This window comes from Mauremys mutica, chromosome 22 (genome assembly GCF_020497125.1).
Source record: "Mauremys mutica isolate MM-2020 ecotype Southern chromosome 22, ASM2049712v1, whole genome shotgun sequence".
In the NCBI taxonomy this organism is placed as follows: domain Eukaryota; kingdom Metazoa; phylum Chordata; order Testudines; family Geoemydidae; genus Mauremys; species Mauremys mutica.
Window position 1 is genome coordinate 9,798,553 of NC_059093.1, and position 27,145 is coordinate 9,825,697.

General features: G+C 47.9%; 1 protein-coding gene across 1 annotated transcript in view; it reads left to right on the forward strand.

The window, feature by feature from the left end:
- Positions 1 to 27,145, forward strand: part of GRAMD1B (GRAM domain containing 1B) — a 273,379-nt gene that overhangs the window by 240,880 nt on the left and 5,354 nt on the right. Inside the window, exons 9-21 of the mRNA XM_044996788.1 lie at positions 10,313 to 10,397; positions 11,688 to 11,791; positions 11,963 to 12,058; positions 12,951 to 13,031; positions 15,789 to 15,904; positions 16,489 to 16,645; positions 19,464 to 19,650; positions 20,014 to 20,157; positions 21,094 to 21,212; positions 23,240 to 23,382; positions 24,164 to 24,267; positions 24,703 to 24,906; positions 25,144 to 25,234. Of these exons, the coding sequence (XP_044852723.1) occupies positions 10,313 to 10,397; positions 11,688 to 11,791; positions 11,963 to 12,058; positions 12,951 to 13,031; positions 15,789 to 15,904; positions 16,489 to 16,645; positions 19,464 to 19,650; positions 20,014 to 20,157; positions 21,094 to 21,212; positions 23,240 to 23,382; positions 24,164 to 24,267; positions 24,703 to 24,906; positions 25,144 to 25,234 (1,631 nt within the window). The remainder of the gene's footprint in view (positions 1 to 10,312; positions 10,398 to 11,687; positions 11,792 to 11,962; positions 12,059 to 12,950; positions 13,032 to 15,788; positions 15,905 to 16,488; positions 16,646 to 19,463; positions 19,651 to 20,013; positions 20,158 to 21,093; positions 21,213 to 23,239; positions 23,383 to 24,163; positions 24,268 to 24,702; positions 24,907 to 25,143; positions 25,235 to 27,145) is intronic.

The following is a 27,145-nucleotide window of genomic DNA, read 5'->3' on the forward strand; positions in this document are numbered from 1 at the left end:
TGCACTGTGTTGGGCCAGCCCCTCCCACACATCTTGCCAGGATCTCCGGCACTGGGGACAACCAGACGCTTTCCCTTCCCCTCACCTCCAGGGACAGATCCATAAATAAGAGTTCACCTCCAGGGAGCATCTAGAGAACCCACCTTTGGTGTCGTCTTGCAGTTTAGTCAGTTCTAGGGCATCTTTAAACCTGCACACATGAAACACAGGTACAGCTGCACTGCACGCAAACTCACTCTCACCCTCACTTGTGGAGCCTTGTGCACCCTAGGAGTCAGCTCTTCTCTGAAGCACTCCTGCCCGTAAGCTTTGTATTAATACACTGGCCTTGGCTGTGGAGGCACCAGCCCTATTCCTGCTGCTTTCAACTGGTTTTCTTGTTTCTGTCTGGCCTGCTATGTTATCTCCCCTCTCCTTAACACCACTTTGACCTGTCCCTGCTTCTCCGGTAGAGGTTGCTCCCTCCCATGTTCCATTTTCTCTTTTCTTCTTCCAAGACGATAGCAGCCTCCAGCTGTGAAAATTTACTTTAGAACTCACCCTTCCTCTGCCTCCTGGTGTGTTCTCTGGTGCCACCAATGCTTTCCAAGAGATGCATGTGAGATTTGCATAAGGATCATATCAACTGGGGTGGGCGGAGAGTTTATAGTTTGTGAAGTTCAAAGTACAGAACCAATGGAAGAATAGGCCCTTCTTCCCCAGTGGTAAGAGACTTTCCATCTGTCTTAGCCCTTCTCCTTCTGTGCCCTGTGGTCAGTGGTGTAGGCTGATGGGCAGGTGCCCAGTCTGAGAGTTAAAATACAGTACCAATTCAGGTCCCTTTCCTCCGGGCCAGCTAAGTACCTTAAGGAGATTTCCACAGAGAACTCTCAATAGCCAACAGAGGCCCTTCCAGCTTTCAGCAAGCAGGGCAGGGGAGAGGACATGTCGTTCTCCTTTGGTGACTTTTCTTAGATATCTCATATGCCTCCTGCCTGGTACCCATGGAGAGCGTTCTCTCAGCTCTCATCTCCCCAGGGCTGAGCCACCAGCAATCCTCTATATAATATCCAGTAGGCAGTCTTGTGACACTTAGTCAACTGCTCTGTCTGGAGACTACAGCTTCCAGCAACCCTGGTCATAAAGGGGCTAACAGATCTCCTGACCGAGTCTGAGCTCACGGGGCCAGTGCTCTGTTCCAGAGAGCTCCCAGCTTTAGGAAGCTGCATCGCACACCTGCTGTGAGAATGTGGGCTGCAGCTGAATCATATCGTCCCATTTCTGATCCAGAGTGAACACATGCAGCCCTGCACCTGTGCTCATATCTCCTAGGTTGAGGAGCATGGATTTATTGGCTGGCTGGTTGAGTTCAACAGCAGTGAAAAGGAAAAGCTGCCAAAGGCATTTCCAGAGCCATCAGTGAGGAGCAGCAGACTTGGGTCCTGGCTTGTCAGGACTGATTGATTAGAAGTCCATTACTAAGCACCTGCAGACCTCTGCAGTCAACGTTTAGCCCTCAGGCTTCCCTGAGAGTGTCCCTCTTCTGGGCTTAAGTGCTCTGTGTCTGCTCATCAGTTTTGAGACAGGGAGGTGTGGGTGTTCAGTGACTGAGATCAGCAGTGAGTCGCCACATAGCTCTGTTTACTAAGAGAGTTGTCTGTCTGCATTAGCACAGGTCTCTTGTTGTAAGAGAAGGGGTCATCTCCTCCTGTCCAATGACTCTAAGGTGATGGAGCTTTTCTCAGGCCTGCTTCGTCCTAGAAAAGGTTTGCCAGCATAGCTCTAGCTACGAACCCACATAATGTAAATGCAGTTTAGACTGGCAAAAAAGTGTTTTTGCTAGAATAGCTTGTATCAGATTCCTGAGTGATAAGATATACTGGCAAAAATACTCTCTGCCAGTGTAGAAATATCACTAATAAAATCCCGCCTTGCTATAGCTGGCCTCAGTATTGTCACACAACCCTCCCTGGAGCATCTGGGCAATGGTGCATCCAGCAACCAGCTTTGGGGAAAACAGAGCAGTAGCTCCCCAGATGGGCTGCTGGGGCCCTACTCCAAAAAGGGGCAGTCAAACTTTGGGGCTATGTTGGCAGCTTAGAAGGAACCTCATGTACAGGCAAATGGATACAATTCTGTCCCTCACTTCCCCTCCTTAGAACAACCCCACACATCCCTGATATTTGGTTATGGGCATAGGCGGAGCTCCCACCGGCAGTTCCCTGGCGTGCCCCCACCCCCAGCTCACCTCTGCCTCCACTTCACCTCCACCTCCTCCCCTGAGCGGGCCGCCGTGTCCTGCTTCTCCCCCCTCCCTCCCAGTGCTTGCGCCGCAAAACAGCTGTTTCACGCGAAAGCAGTGGGAGGGCGGGGGAGGAGGAGGAGGAACGCAGCGCACTTGCAGAAGAGGTGGGGCCAGGGCAGGGATTTGGGGAGGGATCCAATAGGGGGAGAGAGAGGGCGGAGTCGGGGTGGGGTGGGGAGGGCTCGCGAGCACGCACCGGCGCCAACAAAAGTTGGCACTTGTGGTTATGGGTCGAAACTGCTCACTTGTGTGAGTTTACCAGCAGTGGAACCTAATAGCTTATCAACTCATGCTGCTATTACGTACAGGGGAAGAGGGCTGTGTTATGGGCATTGTGGTAGATGTATGAAATCGCTTCACTGCTGTTTTTAAAATAGGGTGTGTTTGGTAGAGCCATTGTGCTGTGTGGAATGATTCTTCCAATCCCCTTCTCCTGGAGAATGCAGCTAGCTGTGCATGGGGTGTCAAGAGACCATCCCGCCTGTGGAACAGCTATTTCTTAGCACTGGGAAGAAACCACGAGTCAGGCTCCCAAAATCATGAGCTTGGCAAAGAGATCATGGGATTTTAACTATAATAAATGTTGAGTTCTTTTTCGTTGCCTCCTGGTTTTGGAGACATCAGGGATCATGTTTTCAAGCTTTTCCCCACAGCCTCGAGGACAAGAATCTTAATTTATTTTAAAATGAGAGCTGTGATTGTCATGTAATAACATTGGATCTGTGAGAGAAATACCAAATATTGTGAGACTTGCAATAAAATGGTGAGAGTGGGCAACACTAGGAGAGGGTCTCTGAGGCTTAGTAAAGGAGCTGAGATTAGGGAAGTATGGAATAGTGTAAGGCCCAGTGCAGGGAAATCGTGGAGGTGAAAGGGAAAGCCATGGTGCTAACATCTACAAGAGTAAAAATGGGCATGAACAAATTTCAAATCCAGAGTCAAGCTTTTCCAGGATTTGGAGTGCTTATATCTGGGGTTCTGGTCCAGCCCGTTCTAGAGAGAGGGCCCAAGCCATGAAATCAGGTTGCAGAACCAATCCAATCTTCCCCAAAGTTTGTGATTTTTCATATCCACAGTTTGGGCTTAGGCTCATCTCTGGCACAGAGCTAGCCGTGCGGGAAGCAGGAACTCTCTTAGCCACTAGCAGGAATCCCCCCACCCAGTAAATGTTTTGAAACTTCCGTATGTGTATTCTGGAAACATTTCACTGCCAAAAACCTCCTTCCTTCCTTCCTTCCTTTCTTTCTTTCTTTCTTTCTTTCTTTTTCCCCACTTGGGGCAATAGGCCCTGTTCCCTGTCAGAGCATGGAGGATTCAGTTTATATTCCTCATTTTCCACATCCAAGGTCAGTGCCAAGGAGTACTCTATGGGATTCCCCTTGGAGACATGTAGACAGCCCAGCCTTCCATTCTTATCTTCTGCTTGCTCCACTATAAATCACTTTGGTGGCCCTCCTCTCTTGACTGTCCCTAAATAGGGGCATGACCTCAGGGTTCTTTGCTGTCTGGTGCCAGAGTGTCGGGCTTCTCCAGCATTTCCAGCTGCTGTATGTAGCAAGTGCTGCTTCTGTAAATCATCTCCTGCGATCTCTGTGCAGATAAAGGCCAAACAGCCCGGGAGCGGCACTGGCAAATAATCTTCCCCAGTCACTGGTGAGAAAGGATTAGCGAGAGTAAAGAGATGTCCTTGAAGAGTTAGAGCAAACAGAGCTGGCTCCAGGGACCTGCAAGACCCAGGTCCATCCAAGGGGCTTTCTGTTGACTAATCAGCTCCCTGGGCCAGCCCTACTCCCACTCTCATATCTCCCTGTAGAGTTCACCCCCTGCAACTTGCTTTCTCTCTCTTCTGGTGTGTGTTTGCATTGAATATTCTCCTTCTGTGTTTCTCTCCCTCAGTCCCTCCACGTCTTCTTTTCCCTATAGCTCTCCATAAACTCTCTATGCACATTGGCTTCATGGTAAGGGCATCAGGGAGTTCCGCCCTGGTTCCAAAAATCATTTACAAGAATTCACCCCTTTCTGCCTACATCATTGAAATGCCTCTAGAAACATTTAAACTTCCTGTAAGACATCTGCTGAAAGCCTCTGACAGCGCAGCAGCACAATTCAATCCATTTCTCTTTGAGAGCAAAGTCTGGTGCGCAGCTCTAACCGCAGACTATGAGTGGGACGAAGCACCACCAGAAACTCTGCATTGTTTGCAGTTGTCCATACAAACACTGCACGCACAGACAAAGGAACTTTCCTAACAATGGCGCCAGAGGAGAGCTAGGGCTGTTACGTCTGCTGATCCACACACGGAATTGAACATTCAGCTTCTAGTATCATCCCACTCAAAGCAGCATGTGCTACCCTGTAATCACAAAGTACCAGAAAACCAGAGATGGGATTGTGATAAGCGCGTACTTTTCTCTCAGTCTCTACAAAATCATCATCCAGACCCTGGTCAAATTACAAATACGTTCAAGATGGAAAACTAAACTCTGACAAAGGCAGTATTCTGCTTGCTTGGAAGGACTGATTGAAATACAACATGCAGTCAAGTGCTATAGTTTCATCTACAGTAGCTTTGCTGTGGCATATGCCTCATAGTCATACAGTATGCAATAAAGCATGCAAATTCATATCAGCTCCAGCATCAGGGCCTGATTTGCCAATACCAGGCACGATGCATTCCCGTTTGCACCTAAGCAAAATATGTGGAAACCCCCCACCCCGACACACACACACACACACACACACACACACACACCCCAAATAGAATGGTAGTTTTATACACACACACACCCCAAATAGAATGGTAGTTTTATACACTCCCTTTGCGCAGGGGTGAATGATGGCACAAGATGCAAGATAGTGGAGAATCAGAGCCATGGTATACTCAAACTGAGAATAAAAAGTAGGAGAGGCATAAGGCCCATTGGAAAGATGAAAAAGAATGATAATGAAAGCAGTTAAATGGAGCAGAGATTGAGACAGAGACACTTTTTTTTTAACAGTACTCTGCTGTCCTAAATACCAAGAGGTACTATACAAGAGAGAGATTCAAGCTCTCAGAGTAAAAGATCCCCACCCCACAAAAAACCCGAGGGAGATAAGCTGTGTATAACTTTGGGAGAAAAGAAAGTGATGGCCGAAACAGCTTCAGCATCGCGTCAGCCTGAGCTACTGACTCAGAATCAGACAATGACACAATATGGAGGGATGCACTGCACAAAGCCCCAGTAATAGAGATGAGTAAGCAGTTTGTTTGGTAAACACCAGTTCTCTTTTGCTTGTGAATTGACTGCAGCCAGCCTGAGATTTTTCTCAAATGTTGCCATTGTTTTAAATGATTCACGGGGTAATTTCTGCAAATAATTCTTGGTCTCTATCTAGTTCACCAGCTGTTCGTTACACGTTTTCAGTATTCAAACTTTGACCTGTATCGATTAGTTTTGATTGGGCGTGTATGTCATTGTGATATGGTCTGTTCTCTGATTGGAGGATCTTAGCACGAAGGCCAGGTCTACTCTACAAGTGTTTGCTGGCACACCTATGTTACTTGGGTGTGAAGAAGTGTGATCTCTGACCAGTGTAGCTGTGCAGGCCAAAGCCCCTAACATAGACACAATTATAGCAGCAAAACTATGCTTCTGCTGATAGTTTGTTTTGCTCGGGGGGGAGTAGAAATAAGCTATACTGGCAAAAGCCCAGTTTTACCCATATAAACTGTGTCCACACTAGGATCGCTTTGCTGGTGTAATATACTGGTATAGCCATACCAGCAAAGCACTCCTTTTGTTAACCTGGCTTAGAAATCAGGCATTTCCTAGTCTAGGGATTGGGAATTCAAAATTTACTTGCCACCAAAATTCCCCAATAATTACTTGAAAATTGCTCAGCGTTCCTGCCATTCTCTTTTAAAATGGCTGTACGCTCCTGGCGGGAGACTCCTTCGGTTAGAATATTTGGGGAAAGCGCAAAAGAGGCTGCGAACACCGGCAAATCAAAGACATTGGAACACATTTTGCAGAATATGTGGCCAAGTTCCTTGCTGATGTTAATGGGGGCAACAACGGTTTTGCCCTCTTGTGCCAGCAGAGAATTTGGCCCACTTTTGTCATAGGTGTCCATTTCAACCCCAAAACCTGTGCACATCCTTCGCGAAACACCTAGGACCAAGTCCATCCTTTGTCTCCACTCCCTCTCAATGTCTCTTACGTTCTTCTTCAGTTTTCTATGCAGTACAACCCAGACCATCCCTTGCCAAGCCTCCCTGTCCTCTCCCTCCCGCATCGATTGCTTTGGATTTCCTGCCAGAGGATTTGTGTCTGTGTTTGAACAGCCAAAGCCAGGGAGGTTTCTCCAGGTGAAATCCACCCCCTTCCCCAACATCTCGTCTGTCCTTGCCCCCACCACCACCCCTATGGTGTCATTCTGTCCCAGCTCCCTGTGTTTGTGGTAGAGTTAATGTTTAGCATGACCACCTCTGCCTGGCTCTTGCTATCACTATGTGCTGCTCCTGCTTTGCAGAGGAGGTGGGTGGATGTGCAAAGAGAAGAGAAACATCAGTTGACGCCGTTCCAGGTGGTTTTGGAAGTAGTTTCTCAACCAGCTCCATTCATTACAGCAACCAAAGCCCTTACATTGCAGTTGTCTGCAGCAGTAGACCCCCATCACAGAGCAAAGTGATTGCATTGTTTGCAGCTGTCACTGATGAAAATAGTAGTGTTGGTTTGTAGACGGGACCCCTCCGTTGTTGTTGGCAGATGGGGTATATTGCTTCCTTCCTGGCTGTGCTGAGAGAGATACATCTGTGTCCAGTCTAGCTTCAGCAATTCCACTTTTGAGTGTCTGGGGTGAGAGAGATTACTGAACCAAATGAAAGCTGCTTGCCTGCCTCCTCAGGAATCTCTCTTTTGCATCAGTGTGTCACAGTCCCTGTGCCTGGGATTAAGCCCCATTCTGGTTCCTCTGGCTTTGCCAGAGCTGAGATTTTCTGGATGTACTTGTACCCAGTTCTTTGAGTCTTTTACTGGATACACTGTGGCCCAGCTCCCACAGAATCAGCATCATCAGTGACCCTGCATTCTGAACAGGAGCTGTGCCATATTACCGAAGCCTTCCTGTGCATTTCCTCCTTTGAGCATTTCTGCACTTTAAGGGGGATAGGGGTAGTGAGGGGGGCAGTCACTGTGGATTGCAGAAGAAGGTTAAACCGATCTCCCCTGAAACCCTCAGAGTCCAGCAGCCGGAGCTTGAAGGCAATCCTCACCCTACCTTGCAAACGTGGACCAGGTTACTGAATAAAAGGAGGAGCTCCAGTTTTTCAAAGGCATCTTGGGGTAACAAAGCTCCCAGACCAGTCCAGTCTCCCCTCATGTTGCTGATTTCATGATAGCTGTGCTCTCCTTCTCCCTTCCCCTCCCCCTAAACACAAGCTCTGTCCAACAACTTTCCATTACAGGAAACATCTGTTGGAGGCAGGGCTGAGCCTGGGTTACTGCAGGGCATTGGCTGACAAGAGTTACCCAGATCCAGTAACTTAAAGCATGTGCAAGTCATTTCAGTATCTCCCCACCCGCGCCGTCCATGAGAAAAAATAACAAAGACCAAAGCTGCCTTTCAGAGCAGATGGGAGAGCAGAACCTGAGGCAGGCACTGGAGAAGTAAGTTACTGCTTCTCCGATCAGCAGGCTGCATTGGTGAGCTGCATACCAGCGTCCTGAGCAGCCTCAGAAATTGAGACTAGCTCTGTGATTTACTGCTAACACTGTGGGGTCCTGGAGAGCTGGACTATGTAAGTGACTGCTTGTCCTGAGCAGCCGTGGAAATTGGGACCGTGTCTGTAAGGCACTGCTGCCCCCTTACAGCCCTGCTTGGACTCTTCCAGCTGAAGGCACTTTTGCAGTGCTCCTTTAAGGGATACTCCGAGTGGGGACCAGCGAGAGAGAAGCCACAAGAGCACAAGTCGTGCTGACCGATGAGTTCCCCTTATGAGCCACTTTTTCAAAGTCTCTTGGAGAGCGATTCTTCTCTGGAGCTGCAGAGACTGCTGGGGCGGAAGAGCTGAATGTGAGGAGGAGAGAAGCAGGCTGCTGCTGCTGTTGTGTCTTCATTGGCTTTGACTCTGAACCAGTGCAAGTGGCAGTGTGAGCTGGAGAAGGGGAGGGTGGCGGAGAGGTCGAAGGTATCGAGGGGGTGTCATGGATTGCTTGTTGGAGTGTGGCGCGCTCTGGGGTTCCATGCTGGGTCAAGAGAATGAGGAGTTGCTGTGGTACCTGCGGAGGCTGAAGAGCTCACCCCAAGAATATGACAGCCCAGGATCAGAAGAAATTCCAGCCGTGAGTGTCTTCGTTTATCAGTGTCACAGAAGTTCTGGTACCACCTCTCTTTGTCACTTAGATCCCACTGCCAAACAGAAGACTCTGGAGAGTCCCGTTTTTAAATATGGGAGCCTTCACGCAGAGTCCCGAGCCAAAACCGTGAATCGGAACGTCCCTGATTGCAGGGGAAGGTTCTGATCCAGATCCAGAGTTTACTGCTCAACTCAATTTGTCCAATGGGCTGAACCAAAACCTCAGTTCTGATTGCACCCCTTCTCCTAGCTCACCCCACCGTGAGCTTGGGAGACATTTGAGTCCAGGCCGGAACGCCTCCGCTGGGCCCACCTCTAGCCCTGAGCCCACGTTTGGATGCTCAGACTGGCATATTGGCGAGTAAATTCCCAGTCCGCACACCTGCCAGTTTCTGTGTCCAGTGTAGGACTGGGACATTGTAATAAAGTACCTATCTTTGGGTCCTCAGACTGTCTCTGAAGGGGCTAGATGAAGTGAAGAGCTATTAATGGCTTATTAATCAAGCAAAGGGGGTGCTGCTAAATTCTTAGTGAGACCGTTCTCAGGGGAACAAGAGAGGCTGATTTCTGCATGATTTCTTTTCTTCACTGCTTCCTGTGCTAAGACTTTTGTAATACACATGGCAAGTAATCTCCCTGGCTCCCTCTCCCTCCCTTTCCTCTAGCAGAAGGTGGCTTCTGACTTCCCTGTGCTCTGCCTTCATTCACCTGCCTTTGTGATTTATGGAAAGTGTTGCCCAGCTAGAACAGGGGTGGAAAGGGATTAGACAGATGGGGCTGTGCTCCAGGAGAAGGAAAAGGGAGCATTCTCGCTTAGAGGAGAGATGTGCTACATTGGCATTTCTACCTGCCTCCATTCATAGCTCTCTACAGGCTCTACTGGCAGGGGAAGTTTAGCCGTTCTCAGAAGTCAGCATTGTGTGGTGTGGGGGAGGCTGCATTTGGCCAAGATTACCGCTCCAGAGATGGATTCATTCTAAAGTTTAGAAGACATGAGAGATGAGCCAGCTCCTGGGTCTCGCTGAGGCCAATGGCAAAACTGCCATTGATTGTCTTCATTTGGGCCAGTGTACAGTCCCCACTTGCAGCCCGCAGCCTCTCCTGTCTCCCACAGAGTGCAGGCACCACACCTGTCGGCAGCCATGGGTGTGCTGCGGTTCAGCCTTCAAACTGGCAGCTCCCGCTGGGATGGCTCCAGACTTCAGTATCCATGAGCTCCCACTGCCGGTGTTTCTGCCTCATTCCCTGCAGGGGAAGCACCTGACTCTGGGGTTCCTGTACCATTCCCTGCATTGCTACCTTCTGGAATAGCTAGTGGGATCCACCGCCTGCAGAGCTCCTCTAGCACCTGCTGCTGGGAAAGTCTGCAGTCCATGATTGCTTCCCTGCAGCTATCACTGCTGTTCTATTCCACACTGCCACCGAGCAGGCAGTGGCATAGCCCTTCTGTTTGCTGCTCCCACTTCTCTGACAAGTCAGGGTCTCTTCCTCCTTTATTCCTGCCTTCTGCACACTTACTAAACTAAGCCCGCAATCTTCTCCTCAATGTGTCACTGGGATAACACCTCCAGGTCTCCTGCTTTGTAAATTCATCGAATCTCCTCCCTGCACTACCATGCCCTGATGTCCTTGTCTTTCTCTCCCCTCCACTCCCAGTCCCTCTTTCATGGTCACTCCGTTATTTGCAGGTGTTGAGTCCAACGTATAAACAGCGTAACGAAGACTTCAGGAAACTCTTCAAACAGCTTCCCGACACCGAGCGCCTCATAGTCGGTAAGACTGGCTGGGCTCCTCCCAGCCCTTCTGCACTGTGCCCTGCTGGGCTGTAGGCAGACATTTCGGTAGGAAGCTCAGGGGCAGGTGCATGTGTCCGTTTCCTCTAGAAAGATATCACCCTGAGGCCTTCTCTACGCTTGCAGTGGTGTGTAGGGTGTGGTTAGCGCCACACTGCAGTGAAAGGCCGGCTGCATCCCCGCTGCCCCGTGTAGCTCCATGCCACAGTGAAAGGCTCTGGCAGGGGTGAGGCCGACTCCCCTGTACTCTACCCACCTAAGCAGTGCCTCACCCTCCGCACAGCTGTTCACACCCATACTAGTGGGATGTGCAGTGTCTGTACCCTGCACTCAGCTGTAAGTGTAGACATACCGCAGTGAACAAGCCTGTTGCCTGCCTCCTGTATATGTAGGGCCCGATCCTCAGCTGGTGCAAATGGCCCTTTTTCTGCTGGCGTCACTAGAGCAACACTGATTGGCTCCGGCTGAGGATCTGGCTCCTAATGTCTTCGAGATCCTGGAGAAAAGTCCCCTTCCCACTTGGTGAGTCAGGCGAGGGGTTAGCTGAGAGCTGGTTTGCAGCTGTTAACTCATGTTACTTACCACAACAATCCTTGTCCGATGGAGGGGAGAGTTATCTGAGGGAAGGGGAGAAGAAAGGGCTGAGTATAAGCAGGCAAGGAGTAGCGTGTGGAGGGGTGGGGGAAAGGAGGGTTAGAGCAAAGGCCGCATCACAGATGGGTAAAATTTAAGCCACTGAAGAGGCCCAGCTGTGCCAAGTTCCCATCCAGCTCCACGTACGTGTGTCAGGAGAGAGGTCCAGAGTTGCTGCCTGGGCCTTTTTCTTGTTTATTTTGGGTTACACATCTTAGCGGTCACTCTGCTCCACCTTCTCTAGTGAGGCCCCTTCTTCACACCTGCTCTGCGTTCCCCCTTCACATGATGGTGCCCATTTCTCCCACCCCCAATTAAGCCACCGTGCTGCAGTGGTTTAACTGCTACCCATCGCACTGCATCCATTCACTTGTACTGTGTGTGAGTGATGATCTGAGAACCACCTATTATTATCTGAAAGGTGCAAACTCTAAGGAGGGAGAAGAGCTGCTCGGGATGGTTCAGCCGGGCAGAGGTAGGAATAATGACACTGAACAGTGGAAAGGAAAATACAGTCATTTTTCCTGCCTCAGCTCTGGGACTTGTTTTGGCATAGTTGTGATTCTGTCTGTCCTGCCAGCCCAAGCAATATGCCAGTGGTCCTGCTCCCTGCTTATCTTCTGGTGTCTACCCACAGATTACTCTTGTGCGCTTCAAAGAGACATTCTCCTGCAAGGCCGCCTCTACCTCTCTGAAAACTGGATCTGCTTCTACAGCAACATCTTCCGCTGGGAAACACTGGTAAAGACCCTCTTACTTCTCCATCAGGCTTGTGCTTTCCAGGGGCATCAGCACTTTCTTGCCCATCTCAAAAGCATTCTGGGCATGCCGTGACTTCTTCGTTAACTCACCTCTTTATCCCCTTTCTCTCTCTCTCATCCCTTTTCCCTTGTGCCATGGCCCGGACCATAGCTGACAGTCCGTTTGAAGGATATCTGCTCCATGACCAAGGAAAAAACTGCACGGCTCATTCCTAACGCCATCCAAGTTTGCACTGACACTGAAAAGGTACGTCCCAGAACCCTCCACTCCTGGCCTATCTGCACAAGGTGAGTGTTGAGCTAGTCTGGTGCTGGGGTAGTATAAAGACCTAATGTAGGGTCAGCGCTGATGTTGGCATTGGGTAGATGCAACGTTCACAGAGAACACCTCTAAGTGGAGCTTTGGGGACATGAGGGTAATGTAGGGACAGCATCCAGACCCTGAGATAAGGCTGGCTGATCTAGGGACAGCGAATGGATTGTTGTGTGAGGAAAGGGTTATGCAAGGATGGCATTAGGGAAGGGAAATCATGGCTCCTGGGTTCTAATCCCTGCCACTTGGCCAAATCACTTTCCCTCTCTGAGCCTCAGATTTCCCATCTCTAAAATGGGGATATTAATATTTACCTGAGGGACATAATTGAAAGCAATTTGTGATCCTCAGCTACAAATAAATAAATGTAAAGTGTTGAGGTGTGGTGTTGGGGAAGAGGGATATAGGGATGTAAAACAAATCCCCATGTGGATTTCAAATATGAAACTGCATTTGTTTGGTGCCTCGGGGAGAGGGGTGATGTGCAGATAATCAGCGGAGCCCAGCGTGGGGTTGGGTTTAAAGCAGGGATATTGCACACAGCCTGTGGAGCAGGTAGACGTTCTCACCCAAGGCACTGGTGATACAACCCCCTGCACATGAATTCTTGACTCACAGTGTAGGTTACTAAGTTAATGGCTACTTATCAAGTCCTCAAACATGCTGCCTTGGGTAAGTGACGCGCAGATCCCCCCTTTGCTCAGTAGTTGAACAGTTGTTTCAATAAGCTCATGGATTCTCCATGTGTTCTGCTCATTAAGGCTGAGATCAGGTTCCTCTGTCTTTTGCTGGCACTCATTTTTTCTCTCTGTCTCTGCCCTATCAGCACTTTTTCACTTCCTTCGGCGCCCGAGATAGGACGTACATGATGATGTTCAGACTCTGGCAGAATGCTCTCCTCGAAAAGGTACAGAAACTTTCCTGCGTGCATGTAGCAGTGCTCCCTGCTCCCTGGCTGGGGCAGTCTGCTAGCTGGATGTGTGCTGCCTCAGATCATTGCCATGTAGCAATCCGCAATGCTTGTGGCTAATCATATACATGAACCTGTAGGTACAGTAAATGCACATCTGTGCAAGCAAATCAGGTGCAAGCAAGTGCAATTACCCCGTTACTCACAGAATTACTTCTGTGCAGAGGCATATCGGCATACAAATTAAAGCTCCTCTGTTGAAAATGTGTCCCACCTCTTTTGCCACTGCTGCAGTATGAATACATGTGTGGTCCAGCAATAGTTTTCATAAGGCCGTCATTTAAAATGAACTCCCCGCCCCCCCCCCCCACACACAAAAATAGTCCCAGGGTGTCGCAGAAATCTCTGACCACGTAGGCAAAGGGCTTAACAGGCTCACAGTGCAGGAGGGAGAGTCAAGGATGGGACAGAGACAGAGCATGAGTCTACGACATCCCAGCGCATGTGGGAGCAATGGAGACGATGCAAGACGCGTAGGGTAATACTGGAAGAGTATGGTTCCAAAACGTGCCAGTGTATTCCACCTATTCTGCAGCAGCTGGAGTCCCAAATGTATCTGGTTTGACCTGCAGATTCCATCCTGTACCAGTACGTCCATCCTCATTACAAGAGTGAGAGTCCAGGGTGGAACAGATAGGGCTATCAGCACATGGAGGTGTGCTCAGCAGTGCCATAAGAGTGTGAGCTCGCAACATACTAGAAATGTTGACTAAAGCATTTAGGACAATTTCAGTACAAGGCACTGTTAATATGTAGCAGGATAAACTTTTCTCTGTGATACCTAGATGTATCACCAGTGTAACATTGTGAATGAAACAGCCTTATTTAAATCCATATAGAAAGTCTGTCCTTAGTTTGAGGCTTGAAACAAACAGGAACTGAGATTTGGAGCGGTGAAGACAGGAAATACTTTAAGCTCTCTTTCCCCGAATTCAGGGCCCAAGGCTGGGAAGGGGGAGGGAGAAAGAAGAAAGCAATCCAGCCAGGTGCCCTTGATAAAGCATATGAATTTAATAGACTGCAGATGGGCAGAGGATGAAATGGAATTAGATTTCCCTGTGGTAAATCTGTTTCCCATTTGAGCCTTGCCATCATTTGGACGATTACCGTGACATGGTTAAATCATTGTAACCTTGATTAAGATTTTCCCGCCTTGTCACAGACAGCAACAACTGGGGAAAATGCAAACCAACCAACTCCAGAAAGGTTCACGGGATTTCTTCTTCTTCTTCTTCTTTTTTTTTTAATTAGTGAGAAATCCTTCTTGCTTGTCATTTTATTTCCTGTTGGAAACAAACCATCCCTTTATTGTCCCCCAAAACCTCTACATCACAAGTTCTGCTGCCTCTTCCCTGCATAGTTGGAAGATGTAGTCACATTCTGATCAGCTGATCCTCAAAGGGCTAGGCTTTGAAGATTGAGCTTCCCGATAATTTTGTTTCTCTTTCTAACTAGTGACCTATATGGTGTTTTCACAATAATGCCACGAGTCCATCTCTTCACAGTAACGCTAGTCTTCTCAGTTTAAAGCCCCAGGGGAAAATATTTTTGTTTTGTTTTGTTTTGTTTAATGGCTTTACCTGTAGCAGGAAAATGTGGGCAGCCTCTATTTAAAAACAAACAAACAACAAACAAACTTGTCAGAAAACCCAGAGGTCCTTTGTATCGCGTCAGTGGGAGGCACATAAATGGGAGGAGCGGTGGCAGCGCAAGAGAGTAAAAACACACATGAAGGAGGGAAGAGCTTCCTAAAGGAGCAGAACGACCATGACTGATGATATTTATACAGCACCCTGGGGATATGCAGGGAGATTCGTAATCAGGTCTCCTTCTCCAAGCTGCTCCAGGGCTATCCTCATCCTGGTGCTTCCTCTCCTCCTTCCCAGGCATCTGAAGAGCCATGAGGCTGTTGTATAGGAAATCAAGGGGGTCACACAGAGCTGTCTAGGACAGAACTTGAGCTGACAGCAAAAGCTTGCATGGTAATGGTGTGGCAACTATACCAGGGTGGTCTCTAATCCAGGGCAATTTCTCTATGTGGGAATATGTATACCCACAGTCTCCGCTCACCCAGTGAGCTTTGTGGCAGGCTCATTGTAGCAAACAATTTCCCAGCATCCATGAGGTTCATTGCCAGGAACAGACTGTCACAAGCTTTTGGCCCTGAGAGAGAAGATGCTAGGCCACTGCGAGCTAGATTACTGAACTCTCACTTCAGCTCCCAGGCAGGATATTAGCCCTCCTCTGAAAATGAAAGAAATGGCTTTAAATCGGTAAATATAGAGAGAAAGAGAGAGGTCAGCAGCTTTCTAGGAAACTGTAACACCCAACAACAGTTCCCTGTCTTAGGGCATGGACAGAAACTTCCACTAGTTCCCCTAAGGCTGAGACCCCCATAGGCCTGACCTGTATCACAGCATGTTTATGCCAGGCTTTTCCTGGGCTCTGGCATTCACTGGGCGGGAGTGTTACCTAATGGTTGGAGAAGAGGAATAAGTGTCCTTGGTTCTATTCACAGCTGTGACACCTTGGGTGAGTCAAACATGGGTGTGGTGAGGATGAGTCAGTCATTGTTAGGGTGGCACATTGAAGGTGGGAAGTGCTGTGTAAGTGCTAAGCGAGATGAATTAATTAGTGCCTGGGATTCTCAGATGGAAGGTGCATGGTCTTATCCTTTCCCCCGCTCCTCCATAGCCCCTGTGTCCAAAGGAGCTCTGGCACTTCGTCCACCAGTGTTACGGGAATGAACTGGGGCTGACCAGCGACGATGAAGACTACGTGCCTCCTGATGATGATTTCAACACTATGGGGTGAGTGAGTGAAACTAGCTTGTGATGAAGAATTGTGAATGCTGGTGATGCCCTCAGGAAATTAGGGCCCCGATCCCTTGCATGCCTCCAACTACCATTGAAGTCAGCGTGCAAGGAATTGTGGGATCACGCTGGAGGTCTGGACTGAGCATCTGATGCTTCAGATGCTTATCATGCACCTGTACCTGTACCAGTATCACCGGTGTCAGTGGACCTTGAGCACTGAAAGCACAGTGCCCTGCTATGTGAGTTAAAGGAGTAGTAGCTCTGTTAGCAAGTAGCAGGCTGTTACACTGTCTGGAGCCAACCACTGCGGTGAGGGCATGGTGTTGCACACAAGCCAATTCATTATCCTGACAGAAGATATCAAAACCTCTTGATAATTTGTATAAGCACCTGAAATGTTGGGGGCTGGAACCATGTTGGGAAAAGGCTGTTCCCACAAGGTTCCCAGTCATTTCTGCTTCCGCTCAGGCTGGAAATACCATGAGAACATCCTTATTCCAACGTTTCCCATCTCCAGTCCCGGCCAGAGCTAGGGAAATACAGAGTTAAAGACTGGCGTGTTCTCTCTGGATTTACAGCTACTGCGAGGAGATCCCTGTAGAAGAAAATGAAGTGAACGACAGCTCCTCCAAGAGCAGCATGGAGGCCAAACCTGAAGCTAGTCCCCTGCTGCCCAAGAAGTCCATCACCACCAGCACGTTGACTTCCACAGGGAGCAGTGAAGCGCCAACTTCAGTATGTGTCTCCTTCCCCTACCCCATCCCAAATCTGATTGCAGACCAGAGGCCAGGAGCATACAGATAAGCTGAAGGAAAGACAGGCTGTGACTTAGAGGAGAGAGGAGAGATTCAGGTTGATAACTTAGCAGCTTGCAGAAGTTATGTGTAATCTCTTGAGGATACTGTTGTTTCTTTCATTTATTTATTTAGACCTATACACATGCCCTTTAAACAGCAGTTCCTGATCCTTCTCCTCTTGACAGTTCTTAAATAAACCGTGCTGTAACAGGCTGCTGCTGTAGTCCCTCTTCCAATGCAATCAAAAATAACCCACCTCTCACAAGCATTGCTACGATCTCCCGTTGCGACCCTCCACAAGGGAAAAAAAGAAGGGGGACCTGCAGCCTGCCCTGAAAGTTATTAACCACGCCTGTTATATGGTGGCAATGAAAGCATTTTGGCATCTGTGGTCCCAGATTAAAGGAAACTGATTTTTCAAGACAGATTCGGGTTGTTGGTTTTCTCCCCCTAAAATCTGTTTCCACTCATGGCATCACTCCAAGGCAGAGTTAAGGTGATTGAGGTGGCCTCGCTGCACGTTTCCATACCTTGACAAGTTTGGATTGTGCTGGGCTTTAATCTCAACTCTGAATTTCCTGGGTTTGTAGTGCTTGTTTGAGGATAATCGCAACTTGGATGTGAGATAGATATAGATATGTATGTATGTATGTATATATTTTATATCCTTATGTATGTGCTCAGCCTTAACTGAAATATAAAAAGGTCTTTGGGAATACGTGATCTAACAGCACACACATGCACATGGAGCGTTAGCCTGATTTCCAGAGGTGTTGAGCAGCCCCAGCTATTGTTGAAGTCAAGGGGAGCTGCAGGTGTTCAGACCTGGAAAAATTGGTCCCTGTGTGTATTAAAAATAAATATATCAGTTAGGGCTGTTGATTAATCGCAGTTAACGCACGCGATTAACTCAAAACATTAATCGTGATTAATCACAGTTTTAATCATACTGTTAAACAATAGAATACAAATTGTAATTTATTAAATTTTTTGGATGTTTTTCTATATTTTCATATATATTCTGTGTTATAATTGAAATCAAAATGCATATTATTTTTATTACAAATATTTGCACTGTAAAAATGAGAGCAAAAGAAATAGTATTTTTCAATTCACCGCATACAAGTACTGTAGTGCGATCTTTGTCGCGAAAGAGCAACTTACAAATGTAGATTTTTGTTGTTGTTGTTGTTTACATTTGCAGGAGATAATAGTGCCCTCTTCTTATTTACAGTGTCACCAGAAAGTGAGAATAGGCATTTGCATGACGTGTTTGTAGCCAGTATTGCGAGGTATTTACGTGCCAGATATGCTAAACATGCATATGCCCCTTCATGCTTCGGCCACCATTCCAGAGGACATGCTTCCATGCTGATGATGCTTGTTAAAAAAATGATGCGTTAATTAACTTTGTGACTGAATTCCTTGGGGGAGAATTGTATGTCCCCTGCTCTGTTTTACCTGCATTCTGTTATATATTTCATGTTATAGCAGTCTCGGATGATGACCCAGCACATGTTGTTCATTTTAAGAACACTTTCACTGCAGATTTCACAAAACTGATTTTTTCACAAAAAAGATACCAATGTGAGATTTCTAAGGATAGATACTGCACTTGATCCAAGGTTTAAGAATCTGAAGTGCCTTCCAAAATTTGAGAGGGACAAGGTGTGGAGCATGCCTTCAGAAGTCTTAAAAGAGCAACACTCTGATACAGAAACTACAGAACCCTAACCTCCAAAAAAGAAAATCAGCCTTCTGCTGATGGCATCTGACTCTCATAATGAAAATGAACATGCCTCAATCTGCACTGATTTGGATCGTTATCAAACAGAATCAGTCATCAGTATGGACGCATGTCCCCTGGCATGGTGACTGAAGCATGAAGGGACATATGAATCTTTAGCACATCTGACATGATGCCGGCTACAACAGTGCAATTAGACTGCCTGGTCTCACTTTCAGATGACGTAAACAAGAAGCAGGAAGCATTATCTCCTGCAAATGTAAACAAACTTGTTTGTCCGAGTGATTGGCTGAGCAAGAAGTAGGACTGAGTGGACTTGCAGGCTCTAAAATTTTACATTATTTTATTTTTGAATACAGGTTTTTTTTTACATAATTCTACATTTGTAAGTTCAACTTTCATGATAAAGAGATTGCACTATGGTACATATAATAGCTGAACTGAAAAATACGATTTCTTTTGGTTTTTTACAGTGCAAATACTTGCAATCAAAAATAAATATAAAGTGAGCACAGTACACATTTTATTCTGTGTTGTAATTGAAATCAATATATTTGAAAATGTAGAAAACATCTAAAAATATTTAAATAAATGGTATTCTATTATTGTTTAATAGCACGATTAATTGCGATTATTTTTTTTTACCGGTTGACAGCCCTAATGTGAATCTTTCCCTCAACATCAGATGTCACTTAGGGCAGGAGCATGGCTCCCCATCTTTGTCTATCATGCTGTTTGCAGGAATGGCTACCTTGTTGTGCTTCTATAATTTAACCTTTTTTATGAGGAGAGGTGGTTGGTCCATTGCTCAGCCCCAACCTGGAGGACTGCTTTTCCTCTGTGCTCTAGTCTTTGACCTGTAGAGTGTGTGTGTGTGAGAGAGAGTGTCAGAGAAGGAGCTGTGCCAGTGGGAATTTTAACTGATAAGGGGCGTGTGTGTCAAAATCACATCACGTAGCTCTCTGTGGTGGCATCCTGATTGCCTTTCTTGCACTCTGCCCCGTCCCAGTTTGACGGGATGCTTCCGGAGGAGGAGGAGTTGGTGGAGAGTCCCCTTGAGAAGGAACTCACCCTTGAAAACATCATTGGAGATAAGATCGAGATCATCGCCCCGGTGAACTCCCCTTCCCTGGACTTCAACGACAACGAGGACATTCCAACGGAGCTCAGCGACTCGTCGGAGACCCATGATGAAGGTGGGCAGTGATGGCGGGTATGGCTGTCCTGTGGTGTCCCAGGATGCCCTGGTGCTATCTTTCCCAATTGGAGGTATTGTGGGGATACTGTGTTACCCTCCTTTACTGGATCCTCAAAGTCTTCAGCAATTCAGCATCATGAGCCAGATGAAAGGGTAACAATGAAATAACTCCATGGGGTGAATTACACTACTAATATTACGGTCGTTGCCCTGGGGGCATTAAAAGAAAGGGAACCAGCTGTGTCTCCTTTGGGCTCTTTTCCTTTCCCAGACTGTAAATGGTACAGTCCTGGCACCGCAAAAGGGGAGTCCTTGAGCGTGGAGGCCAGCAGCGTTCTCACCTCTCTCTGTCTGCCTGCAGGGGAAGTTCAGGCCTTTTACGAGGATCTGAATGGCCGGCAGTACATGAATGAGGTGTTCAGTTTCAGCGTGGACAAACTGTATGACCTGCTCTTCACTGACTCCCAGTTCCAGAGGGATTTCATGGAACAGCGTCGGTTCTCCGGTGAGCCATGCACCATCCTAGCACATGCCCCATGCCCTGCAACTGATTCAGGCAGCGTTCCCTGAGCACTAGGTGCTAAGGGCAATGCAGAAGGGGGCCTCTGCGTGTTGGTCTGGAGTGCGCGGCTTAGAGGCACAACTTAGGGTAATGCTGTTGCTGCCACAAGTGTACCTGGAGGGTGATGCTGGCTGGGCTGGGGGTACCAGTGGGAGTCCTGAAGTCTTTGGAAGTTCCAGGCCCCATTTAAGCTCAGCCCACCCTTGATCACACACCCAGCTCCAGGCACCAGGTTCCCAGTAGAAAGCATCTCTGGCTCCGCATGCAAATCCCAGCATATCACAGAGCGGCACAGTCTGTAGCCCAGGCAGAGTGTGATTCTTGGTGCAGTACAGTCCATGTTTTTACTGTAGCTCTAACATCGTCTTGTGGGAAGACAGAGAGACCCCTGACCTATCCCTGATACTGGATAAGGGGAGAAAAGCCAGACCTCGGAATTCCTCAGGCCTTTCTAAAGCTAGAGCAATGCTGCAATGAGCCTCTTTCTACCTGTTTTCTCCCAGTCCCCCAACTGGCAGTCTCACAGGACTTGAAAAGTGTGGTGGTTGGAAAGGTCAATACAAAACTCTGTATTAAAAAAAAATAGAGAGATGGCGTGAATGTGAGCACTGTCGGAGGAGGCTGGATTGACAGCCCTGGAGAATGATGTCCTGGTGTATCTGTGGGACAGTCAGCAGCTTCCGCAGCCCCTCCACACCAGTGTGCCTCTGTCCTTGGGGAGACCATGGCTAGGGAAGGGTGAGGTTTTCAGTCTCAAACCTGCCAATGAGGGGAGTAATGAGAGCCAATCCTGTTGGTCCTGGGTGTGTGGATAGCATCCCACTGAGTTAACACCTCTGTCAATTCAAGAGTCTAACTTGGTAGCCTTTCCTTTCCCAGATATTATCTTTCATCCATGGAAGAAGGAAGAAAACGGCAATCAGAGCAGAGCAATCCTGTACACGATCACCCTCACCAACCCTCTCGCCCCGAAAACTGCTACTGTCACTGAGACTCAGGTATGTGGAAGCAGAATAGGAAGGTGCCAGACAGAGACTGATCAGAGACTTATTTTAATACCCTGGGCTCTGGGATGTGCATGCGCGCTCTCTCTTTCTCTCCCCCCTGCCTGGCTTCCTCTGTTATTAATTTGCCACTCATTATCGTTGCAAATTCTAATGGCTAAGTTGTGTTACAGGGAAGTGACTGGGAATTTCCAGGTGAAGGGAAATCTGTTCCCAGAACAAACAGCCTAATTAAACAGCAAAGCTGCTGTCTGCACCAGTGGTTCCCGAGGTACAGCCTGTGGGGCACTTGCTGGTAGTCAGTGGGGAGCAGGTGGGTCACATGGGGGTAGCTCCTGTTCTTTCCAACTGCCTGTGTAGGCATCCAGGCTCTTTACTGCATAGAAGTGCTCAGAGCCAGAGGCCAGTAAAAGCAGCTGGAAACATAGAAGAGGAGCCAGTCTAGCTGTCTTTACTTAGTAGCTGCAGCTACATAGCAGGAAGCAGTAGCTCTGCTTTGAGACCAGAGCCTGCAGTGGCACTGGAGCTGCCAGCCACAGGCCAGGAGAGGAGTATCCAGGCAAGCAAGGGAGAAAGTAATGAGGCAGTCAGGAAGAATGCCCTGGGGAGCGGCGGGAGAAGATGACAGTGTGGCTGAACAGTTTGTCTGGGGGAACCCAAGCAGCAAGGAAGCATTCGTAGGTGAAGAAGAGGCCCATGCAACAGGGAAGCATATGCAGAATGGAAGGAGAAGGAAGCCAGCCAGGTAGCAGAGGATCGATCAGGTGTGAGAAGGCAGAGTGGGGGGAGAGAGGCACAGACCAGAGTGCGGAAAAGGGGAGATGAAATGAAGAGAAGAAGAAGCCAGTGCAAATAATTTTATTCCCAAGGGGACAAACCACCTGTCACTCAACAGAGAATCTGACACTGCTTGGTCATTCCTTCATGTTGTTTTCCTGTGTAAGCAAATGCTGTAGCTCCTACAGAGGTGTTATCCTGGTGGAGGAGGACATGGCCTGCATTATCATGATGAGAGGGGCTGTGTCTTCCCAGCAGAGTTAACTCCTCTTGAGGTAGCTGTGTTCGAGTGAGAGTGGCCCCACTGCACAATAACACCTGAGTTGCACAGAGTAATTGCTTTGGCAGCTAATGTGTTCTGCTCACTTATCTGTAACCTGTATCTCCTCTCCTCCGACGGGACAACCTGAGTTAAAAGCATCTTCACACTCGAGTTAAGGGGTTTCTGTTGTGTGGATGGGACTCAAGTTAGGGGCAACACTCAAATTATAGTATAACTTGAATTACCTTTGCGGTGAAGACAAGCCTTATGAAGTCTCTGGAGAATCCCTTGTCTGTACAGTCTCCGGCTTGTTAAAGTGACGAGGTTACCTTGTAAAGTAAATGGACAAGACTGTCCATTGTCCTGCACCTTGTGTAGCCATTTCCACCAGTGCAAAGCCTTTGTGAAATGCTACCAAACCCAGAATGGTAATGATTCACACTCATTTTGCACAGGTGTAAATAATTTTGCAGTGTATATGGCAATAGAGAATTGGGCCCATTGACTGCAGTAATTGATTATTCTATCCAGTAAGGCAATGCTACTTAGCCTTCATGCCAAGAAACAGATATTTATGTTGTTTACAAATATTTGCAAAATTCTTCCTTCTGTACAATGTAAAGAGCCAGAGATCAGTTTATTGGGGAATGTCAGTTACATAAGTCGGTTGGGGTATTGTTTCTGATGGGATTAGGTATGTAACTAACCCAAACTGCTTGAGTTTGGAACATTATAATCAAATTTCCAATTTCAGATTTGCTATAGGGAAATACTTGAGCTTAAATTTTGTTATTTTTTAATGAATATTCACACCAGGAAAACTCAGCTGCTAACGGAAAACTTAACACAAAAGGGTCACGTAGGTGGCTCTTACTTCTGCATGAGATGTTTTGCATGATTGCAGTGAGGAGCCATGCTCTGTCCTGGCCTCGCTCTGACCAGACTAACCACTTCCCTGTGCTCTCCTCTCCGCTTTGCGCAGACAATGTACAAAGCCAGCCAAGAAAGCGAGTGCTACGTGATAGACGCAGAGGTGCTAACTCACGACGTCCCCTACCATGATTATTTCTACACCATTAACCGCTACACGTTGACTCGTGTCGCCAGAAACAAAAGCCGACTCAGGTACCGTACTCAGAGGGACTGTGGATTTGTTGATGATGAAAAATACTCATCCACCGGCCCCTCTAGAGCACCTTTCCTCCCAGGATCTCAAAGCACTTTACAAATAGCAAAGGTTGAACTCCTGCCCTCTGCTTTACAAGGGAAGGGTGGAGAGACTGCAAGAAGCCTGTCTTTGCCCCCCAGACCTTACCCCTTGCAAGCAGAACCTCCCCATAGCTCTTGAGAGTGGTAGGAGAGGTGGCTACCTAACCCACTGCCCCTTGAGCAGACAGTATAGTTGGTGCAAAGGAAGTGTGGGTTAGGGCTGGGAGATGGCGGAGAGCCAGAGAACCTCTCTTTGAATAAATGGTTCCTAGGGACAGCTGCTGTGTACTATCAGTTGAATCTTGTGGGCAATGGGAGGCGCTGACAGAGAGCACAGGGGGGAAGCAGAGCTACCAGCAGGTTTGTACTGGGTAAAATTCCGCAGCCTTGGAGGTTTGGGCTGGGCTTGGAGCAGCGTCCGAGTGTTTGGCTGCGTATCCAGTACACATCCAGACTTGCTGGGGGGGATTTTGAAACTGGGCTGAAAAGAACTGCCACAGGGAGAGGCTTTCAGGAATGGGCCACAGGCCCCAGCCAGAGCCACCATTGAACTCATGAGAGGGAGAAATAACACATGCTCTGTTGCTTTAGCAAAGGTTTGTAGGTCGTGGGTTCACTTGTCCCCACTGCATCCAGGGGGCAAAGATTAGGAGGTGACAGCTCGGGGGTAACTGGGTTTGTTCTTTTTTCCCCTCAGGGTTTCTACAGAGCTTCGTTACAGGAAGCAGCCATGGGGGCTTGTGAAATCCTTCATCGAGAAAAACTTCTGGAGTGGCCTAGAGGATTATTTCCGTCATTTAGGTGAGAGCTGCAGTAGCTCACGAGTTCCACCGTTACCGAGGGGCCGAGGTGTGTTGATATCAGGGGGTGTGCCTGGTGGTGTGGGATACAATAGCAGACTAGCAAGGGTTGGCTACCATGGCTGGGTTTTAGACTGAGCTGGATGATGTTATTACTTCACATTTAGCACTGCCCATTAACATGTGCGGGTCGTGAGATCTCAATGCTTTAGCATGAACACAAGGTGGTCAGCACCAGACATTCGGCCAGGTGCATTATGGATGTGCCTGCTTTCATCTTCTGAAGCTGCCAGCGGTGGGCCCAGCTTTGGCCCAGAGGGTGCACTTGGCGGAAACTGTGTTGTTATGGTCCCAAGCCTCTATGAAAGTGACCTTGTATAGAGTGACCCTCAGTTATTTTCCCTTGATATTAAACACGTTGCCTGACTCACTGCAGAGAGCGAACTGACCAAAACCGAGAGCATGTACCTAGCGGAGATCCACAGACAATCCCCCAAAGAGAAGATGAGCAAGCAATCCACATTGCGCCGAAGGAAACGGCCCCACGCCCACCTGCGGGTGCCACACCTGGAGGAGGTGCTGAGTCCCGTCACCACTCCCACAGATGAGGAGGTTGTGCATCGCATCAAGCACGTGGCAGGTATGGAATTGCTAGCTAGGAGCTGGGCTCTTCAGGGATGGTTATGGGGTGGGGCCGGGCCCCTCTGGGGGCCAGGGGTGGAGTGGGAATGGGGGCTAGACCCCTCTTAGAGGTAGGGGTGCAGTGGATTGCCGCCTCGGGGTGATTGTTGGAGTGGTGTTTGGGAGCGTGGAGAGGATAGGAATTGAGCTCTTCCTAGGACATAACTTAAATGCATGACAAAATGCTTCCCCTCAGGTTCCACGCAGACGCGGCATGTCCCTGAGGACAGTCCCGGTGGCTTCCATCTCCAGAGCGTCTCCAAGCTGCTGGTCGTTATCAGCTGTGTGTGAGTGACTCCTTACGCCCTCCTGGCTTGCTCAGTCTCTCTCCTTGGGTCCTCCTGTCTCCGGGGGGAAAGGAGTGGGTTGGATAAAGAAAGAACCGGATAGGAGTCTGAGTCACCATGTTGAGATGTGGATCATCTCCAGCAGAAGCTGCCCCAAAAGCAAAAATCAAATAAATTAACCTTTTAAAAAAACACCTCATAAATGTTCCATATAGTTGAATTCTAGCTCTGGTCAAAGGTTTGGATCAGCTCCTGCTGGGGACGATCCACATCTCAACGTTGTGACTCAGACTCCTATCCAGTTCTTTCTTTATCCAACCCACTCCCTTCCCCACCCAGGCCTGACCTTGCCCTCAGCCAGGCAGAACCCTGCATTCCCACACATTCCTAGAAGTCCTAGGAGGTAGCTCAGCTCCAGAGTACGCTTTGTTCGCCAGAGCGCTTGGGAAAGGACAGGCTGTGTCGGGAGGGGGAAATCTGTAGTCAGCAGAGGGGAAGGGAGGCTAAGCCGATGAGAGGCCAGAGAAACGAATATGAACATGAGACCCCATAAATAGTGAAGAGAAAGGATTGTAAATTACAGAAACATTTTTGGAAAGCGAGGAATAAAACAGGTTCTTTTTATTGCATCCAGGGTCTTGGTTTAGACATTTGACAAATTAAGGATTTTGCACAAGTTATGCAGAGACTGTAATTTTTTATTGACCTACTTGGTACCACATACAAAGAACCCAGCAGTTCCCAGGAAAGTAAAAATGTGGTGCATTTGTCATGAAAACTATTATACTGTAGTGATAATGGTAAAGGTTCTATACTACTACTACAACGTTTTTATTATTGATTATTTTATTTATTTTATTATTTTATTATTATTTATTTACATTAGTTTTTATTGTATGTGACCAGTCGGTTTGCTACCTATTTTCCTCTCATCACATTCCAGAGTGAAACCTTCTTGGCTACTTGCAAATATGTATGTTCCAGAGTTCTGGGTTTTGGAGAAATTCCATATTGGAAGGAAATCAGCCCATTAGGAAGAGATTTCTAAGAAATCTTAAAATTATAAACAGATTTCTTAGAAGAGAAAAAGTCGGGGGAAGGATTGGTGAGAACTGGGTGTGCCTCTACAATGGTTATAGCAGGCTATTAAGAATCAGGACTGCTGGGTTTTAGTCCTGTCTCTGCCACTTACTTTGCAATGGCTACCACAGTGGTGGGCTCATTAGAAATGCACAGATGATCCAAACAAGCTTGGTCCAGCTACAAGACCTCTTTCGGTCTCCATCTACCCACCTATAAAATGGGAGTCCTGATGCTTACCTGCCACTTAGGCTGTTGGGAGGTTAATGCACTCATGTGTAAATGACTTTTGGAGGAAAGACACTATACAGGTGCTTGACAAAGTATTAATGATTTACTGTAACCTGCACAGAGAGGAAAATCTTCCCCAGGACTTAACCTAACTGAAACATGATCCTAATAACAGAGGATCCTCTGAACCAGTTTGAATAAAGTAAGAACAACCCCAATCTTTTGCCCCAAACTCAACCAGCCTTTTCAGAGGTTTGGAAAATTTGAATTTACCATTTGAATTTTACTTTTTAAATTGCTGTGGCTCTTTTTCTGCACTTCCTGGTCCTGGCTGGGATAAGGCTGAAGACGCTTTCTGACAGAGCTGGTACATCTAGCGGCAAGCCAGATACTTCCTGCTGGATGTGCTCAATAACTCTGGCACCGTGGTAGGCATCTTCTGTTAGATGCACATTTGGCAGTGCTGCAGATATCTGCGGTTAGACTGACCTGGTGTATCTGGCAGCATGGCAGATGTTTGCTGCTGGACATAGCAGTACCTTCTCTACCAAAACAATTTCTTCCGGATGCACCTGGCACATCCAACCGTTTAGGTAAGAA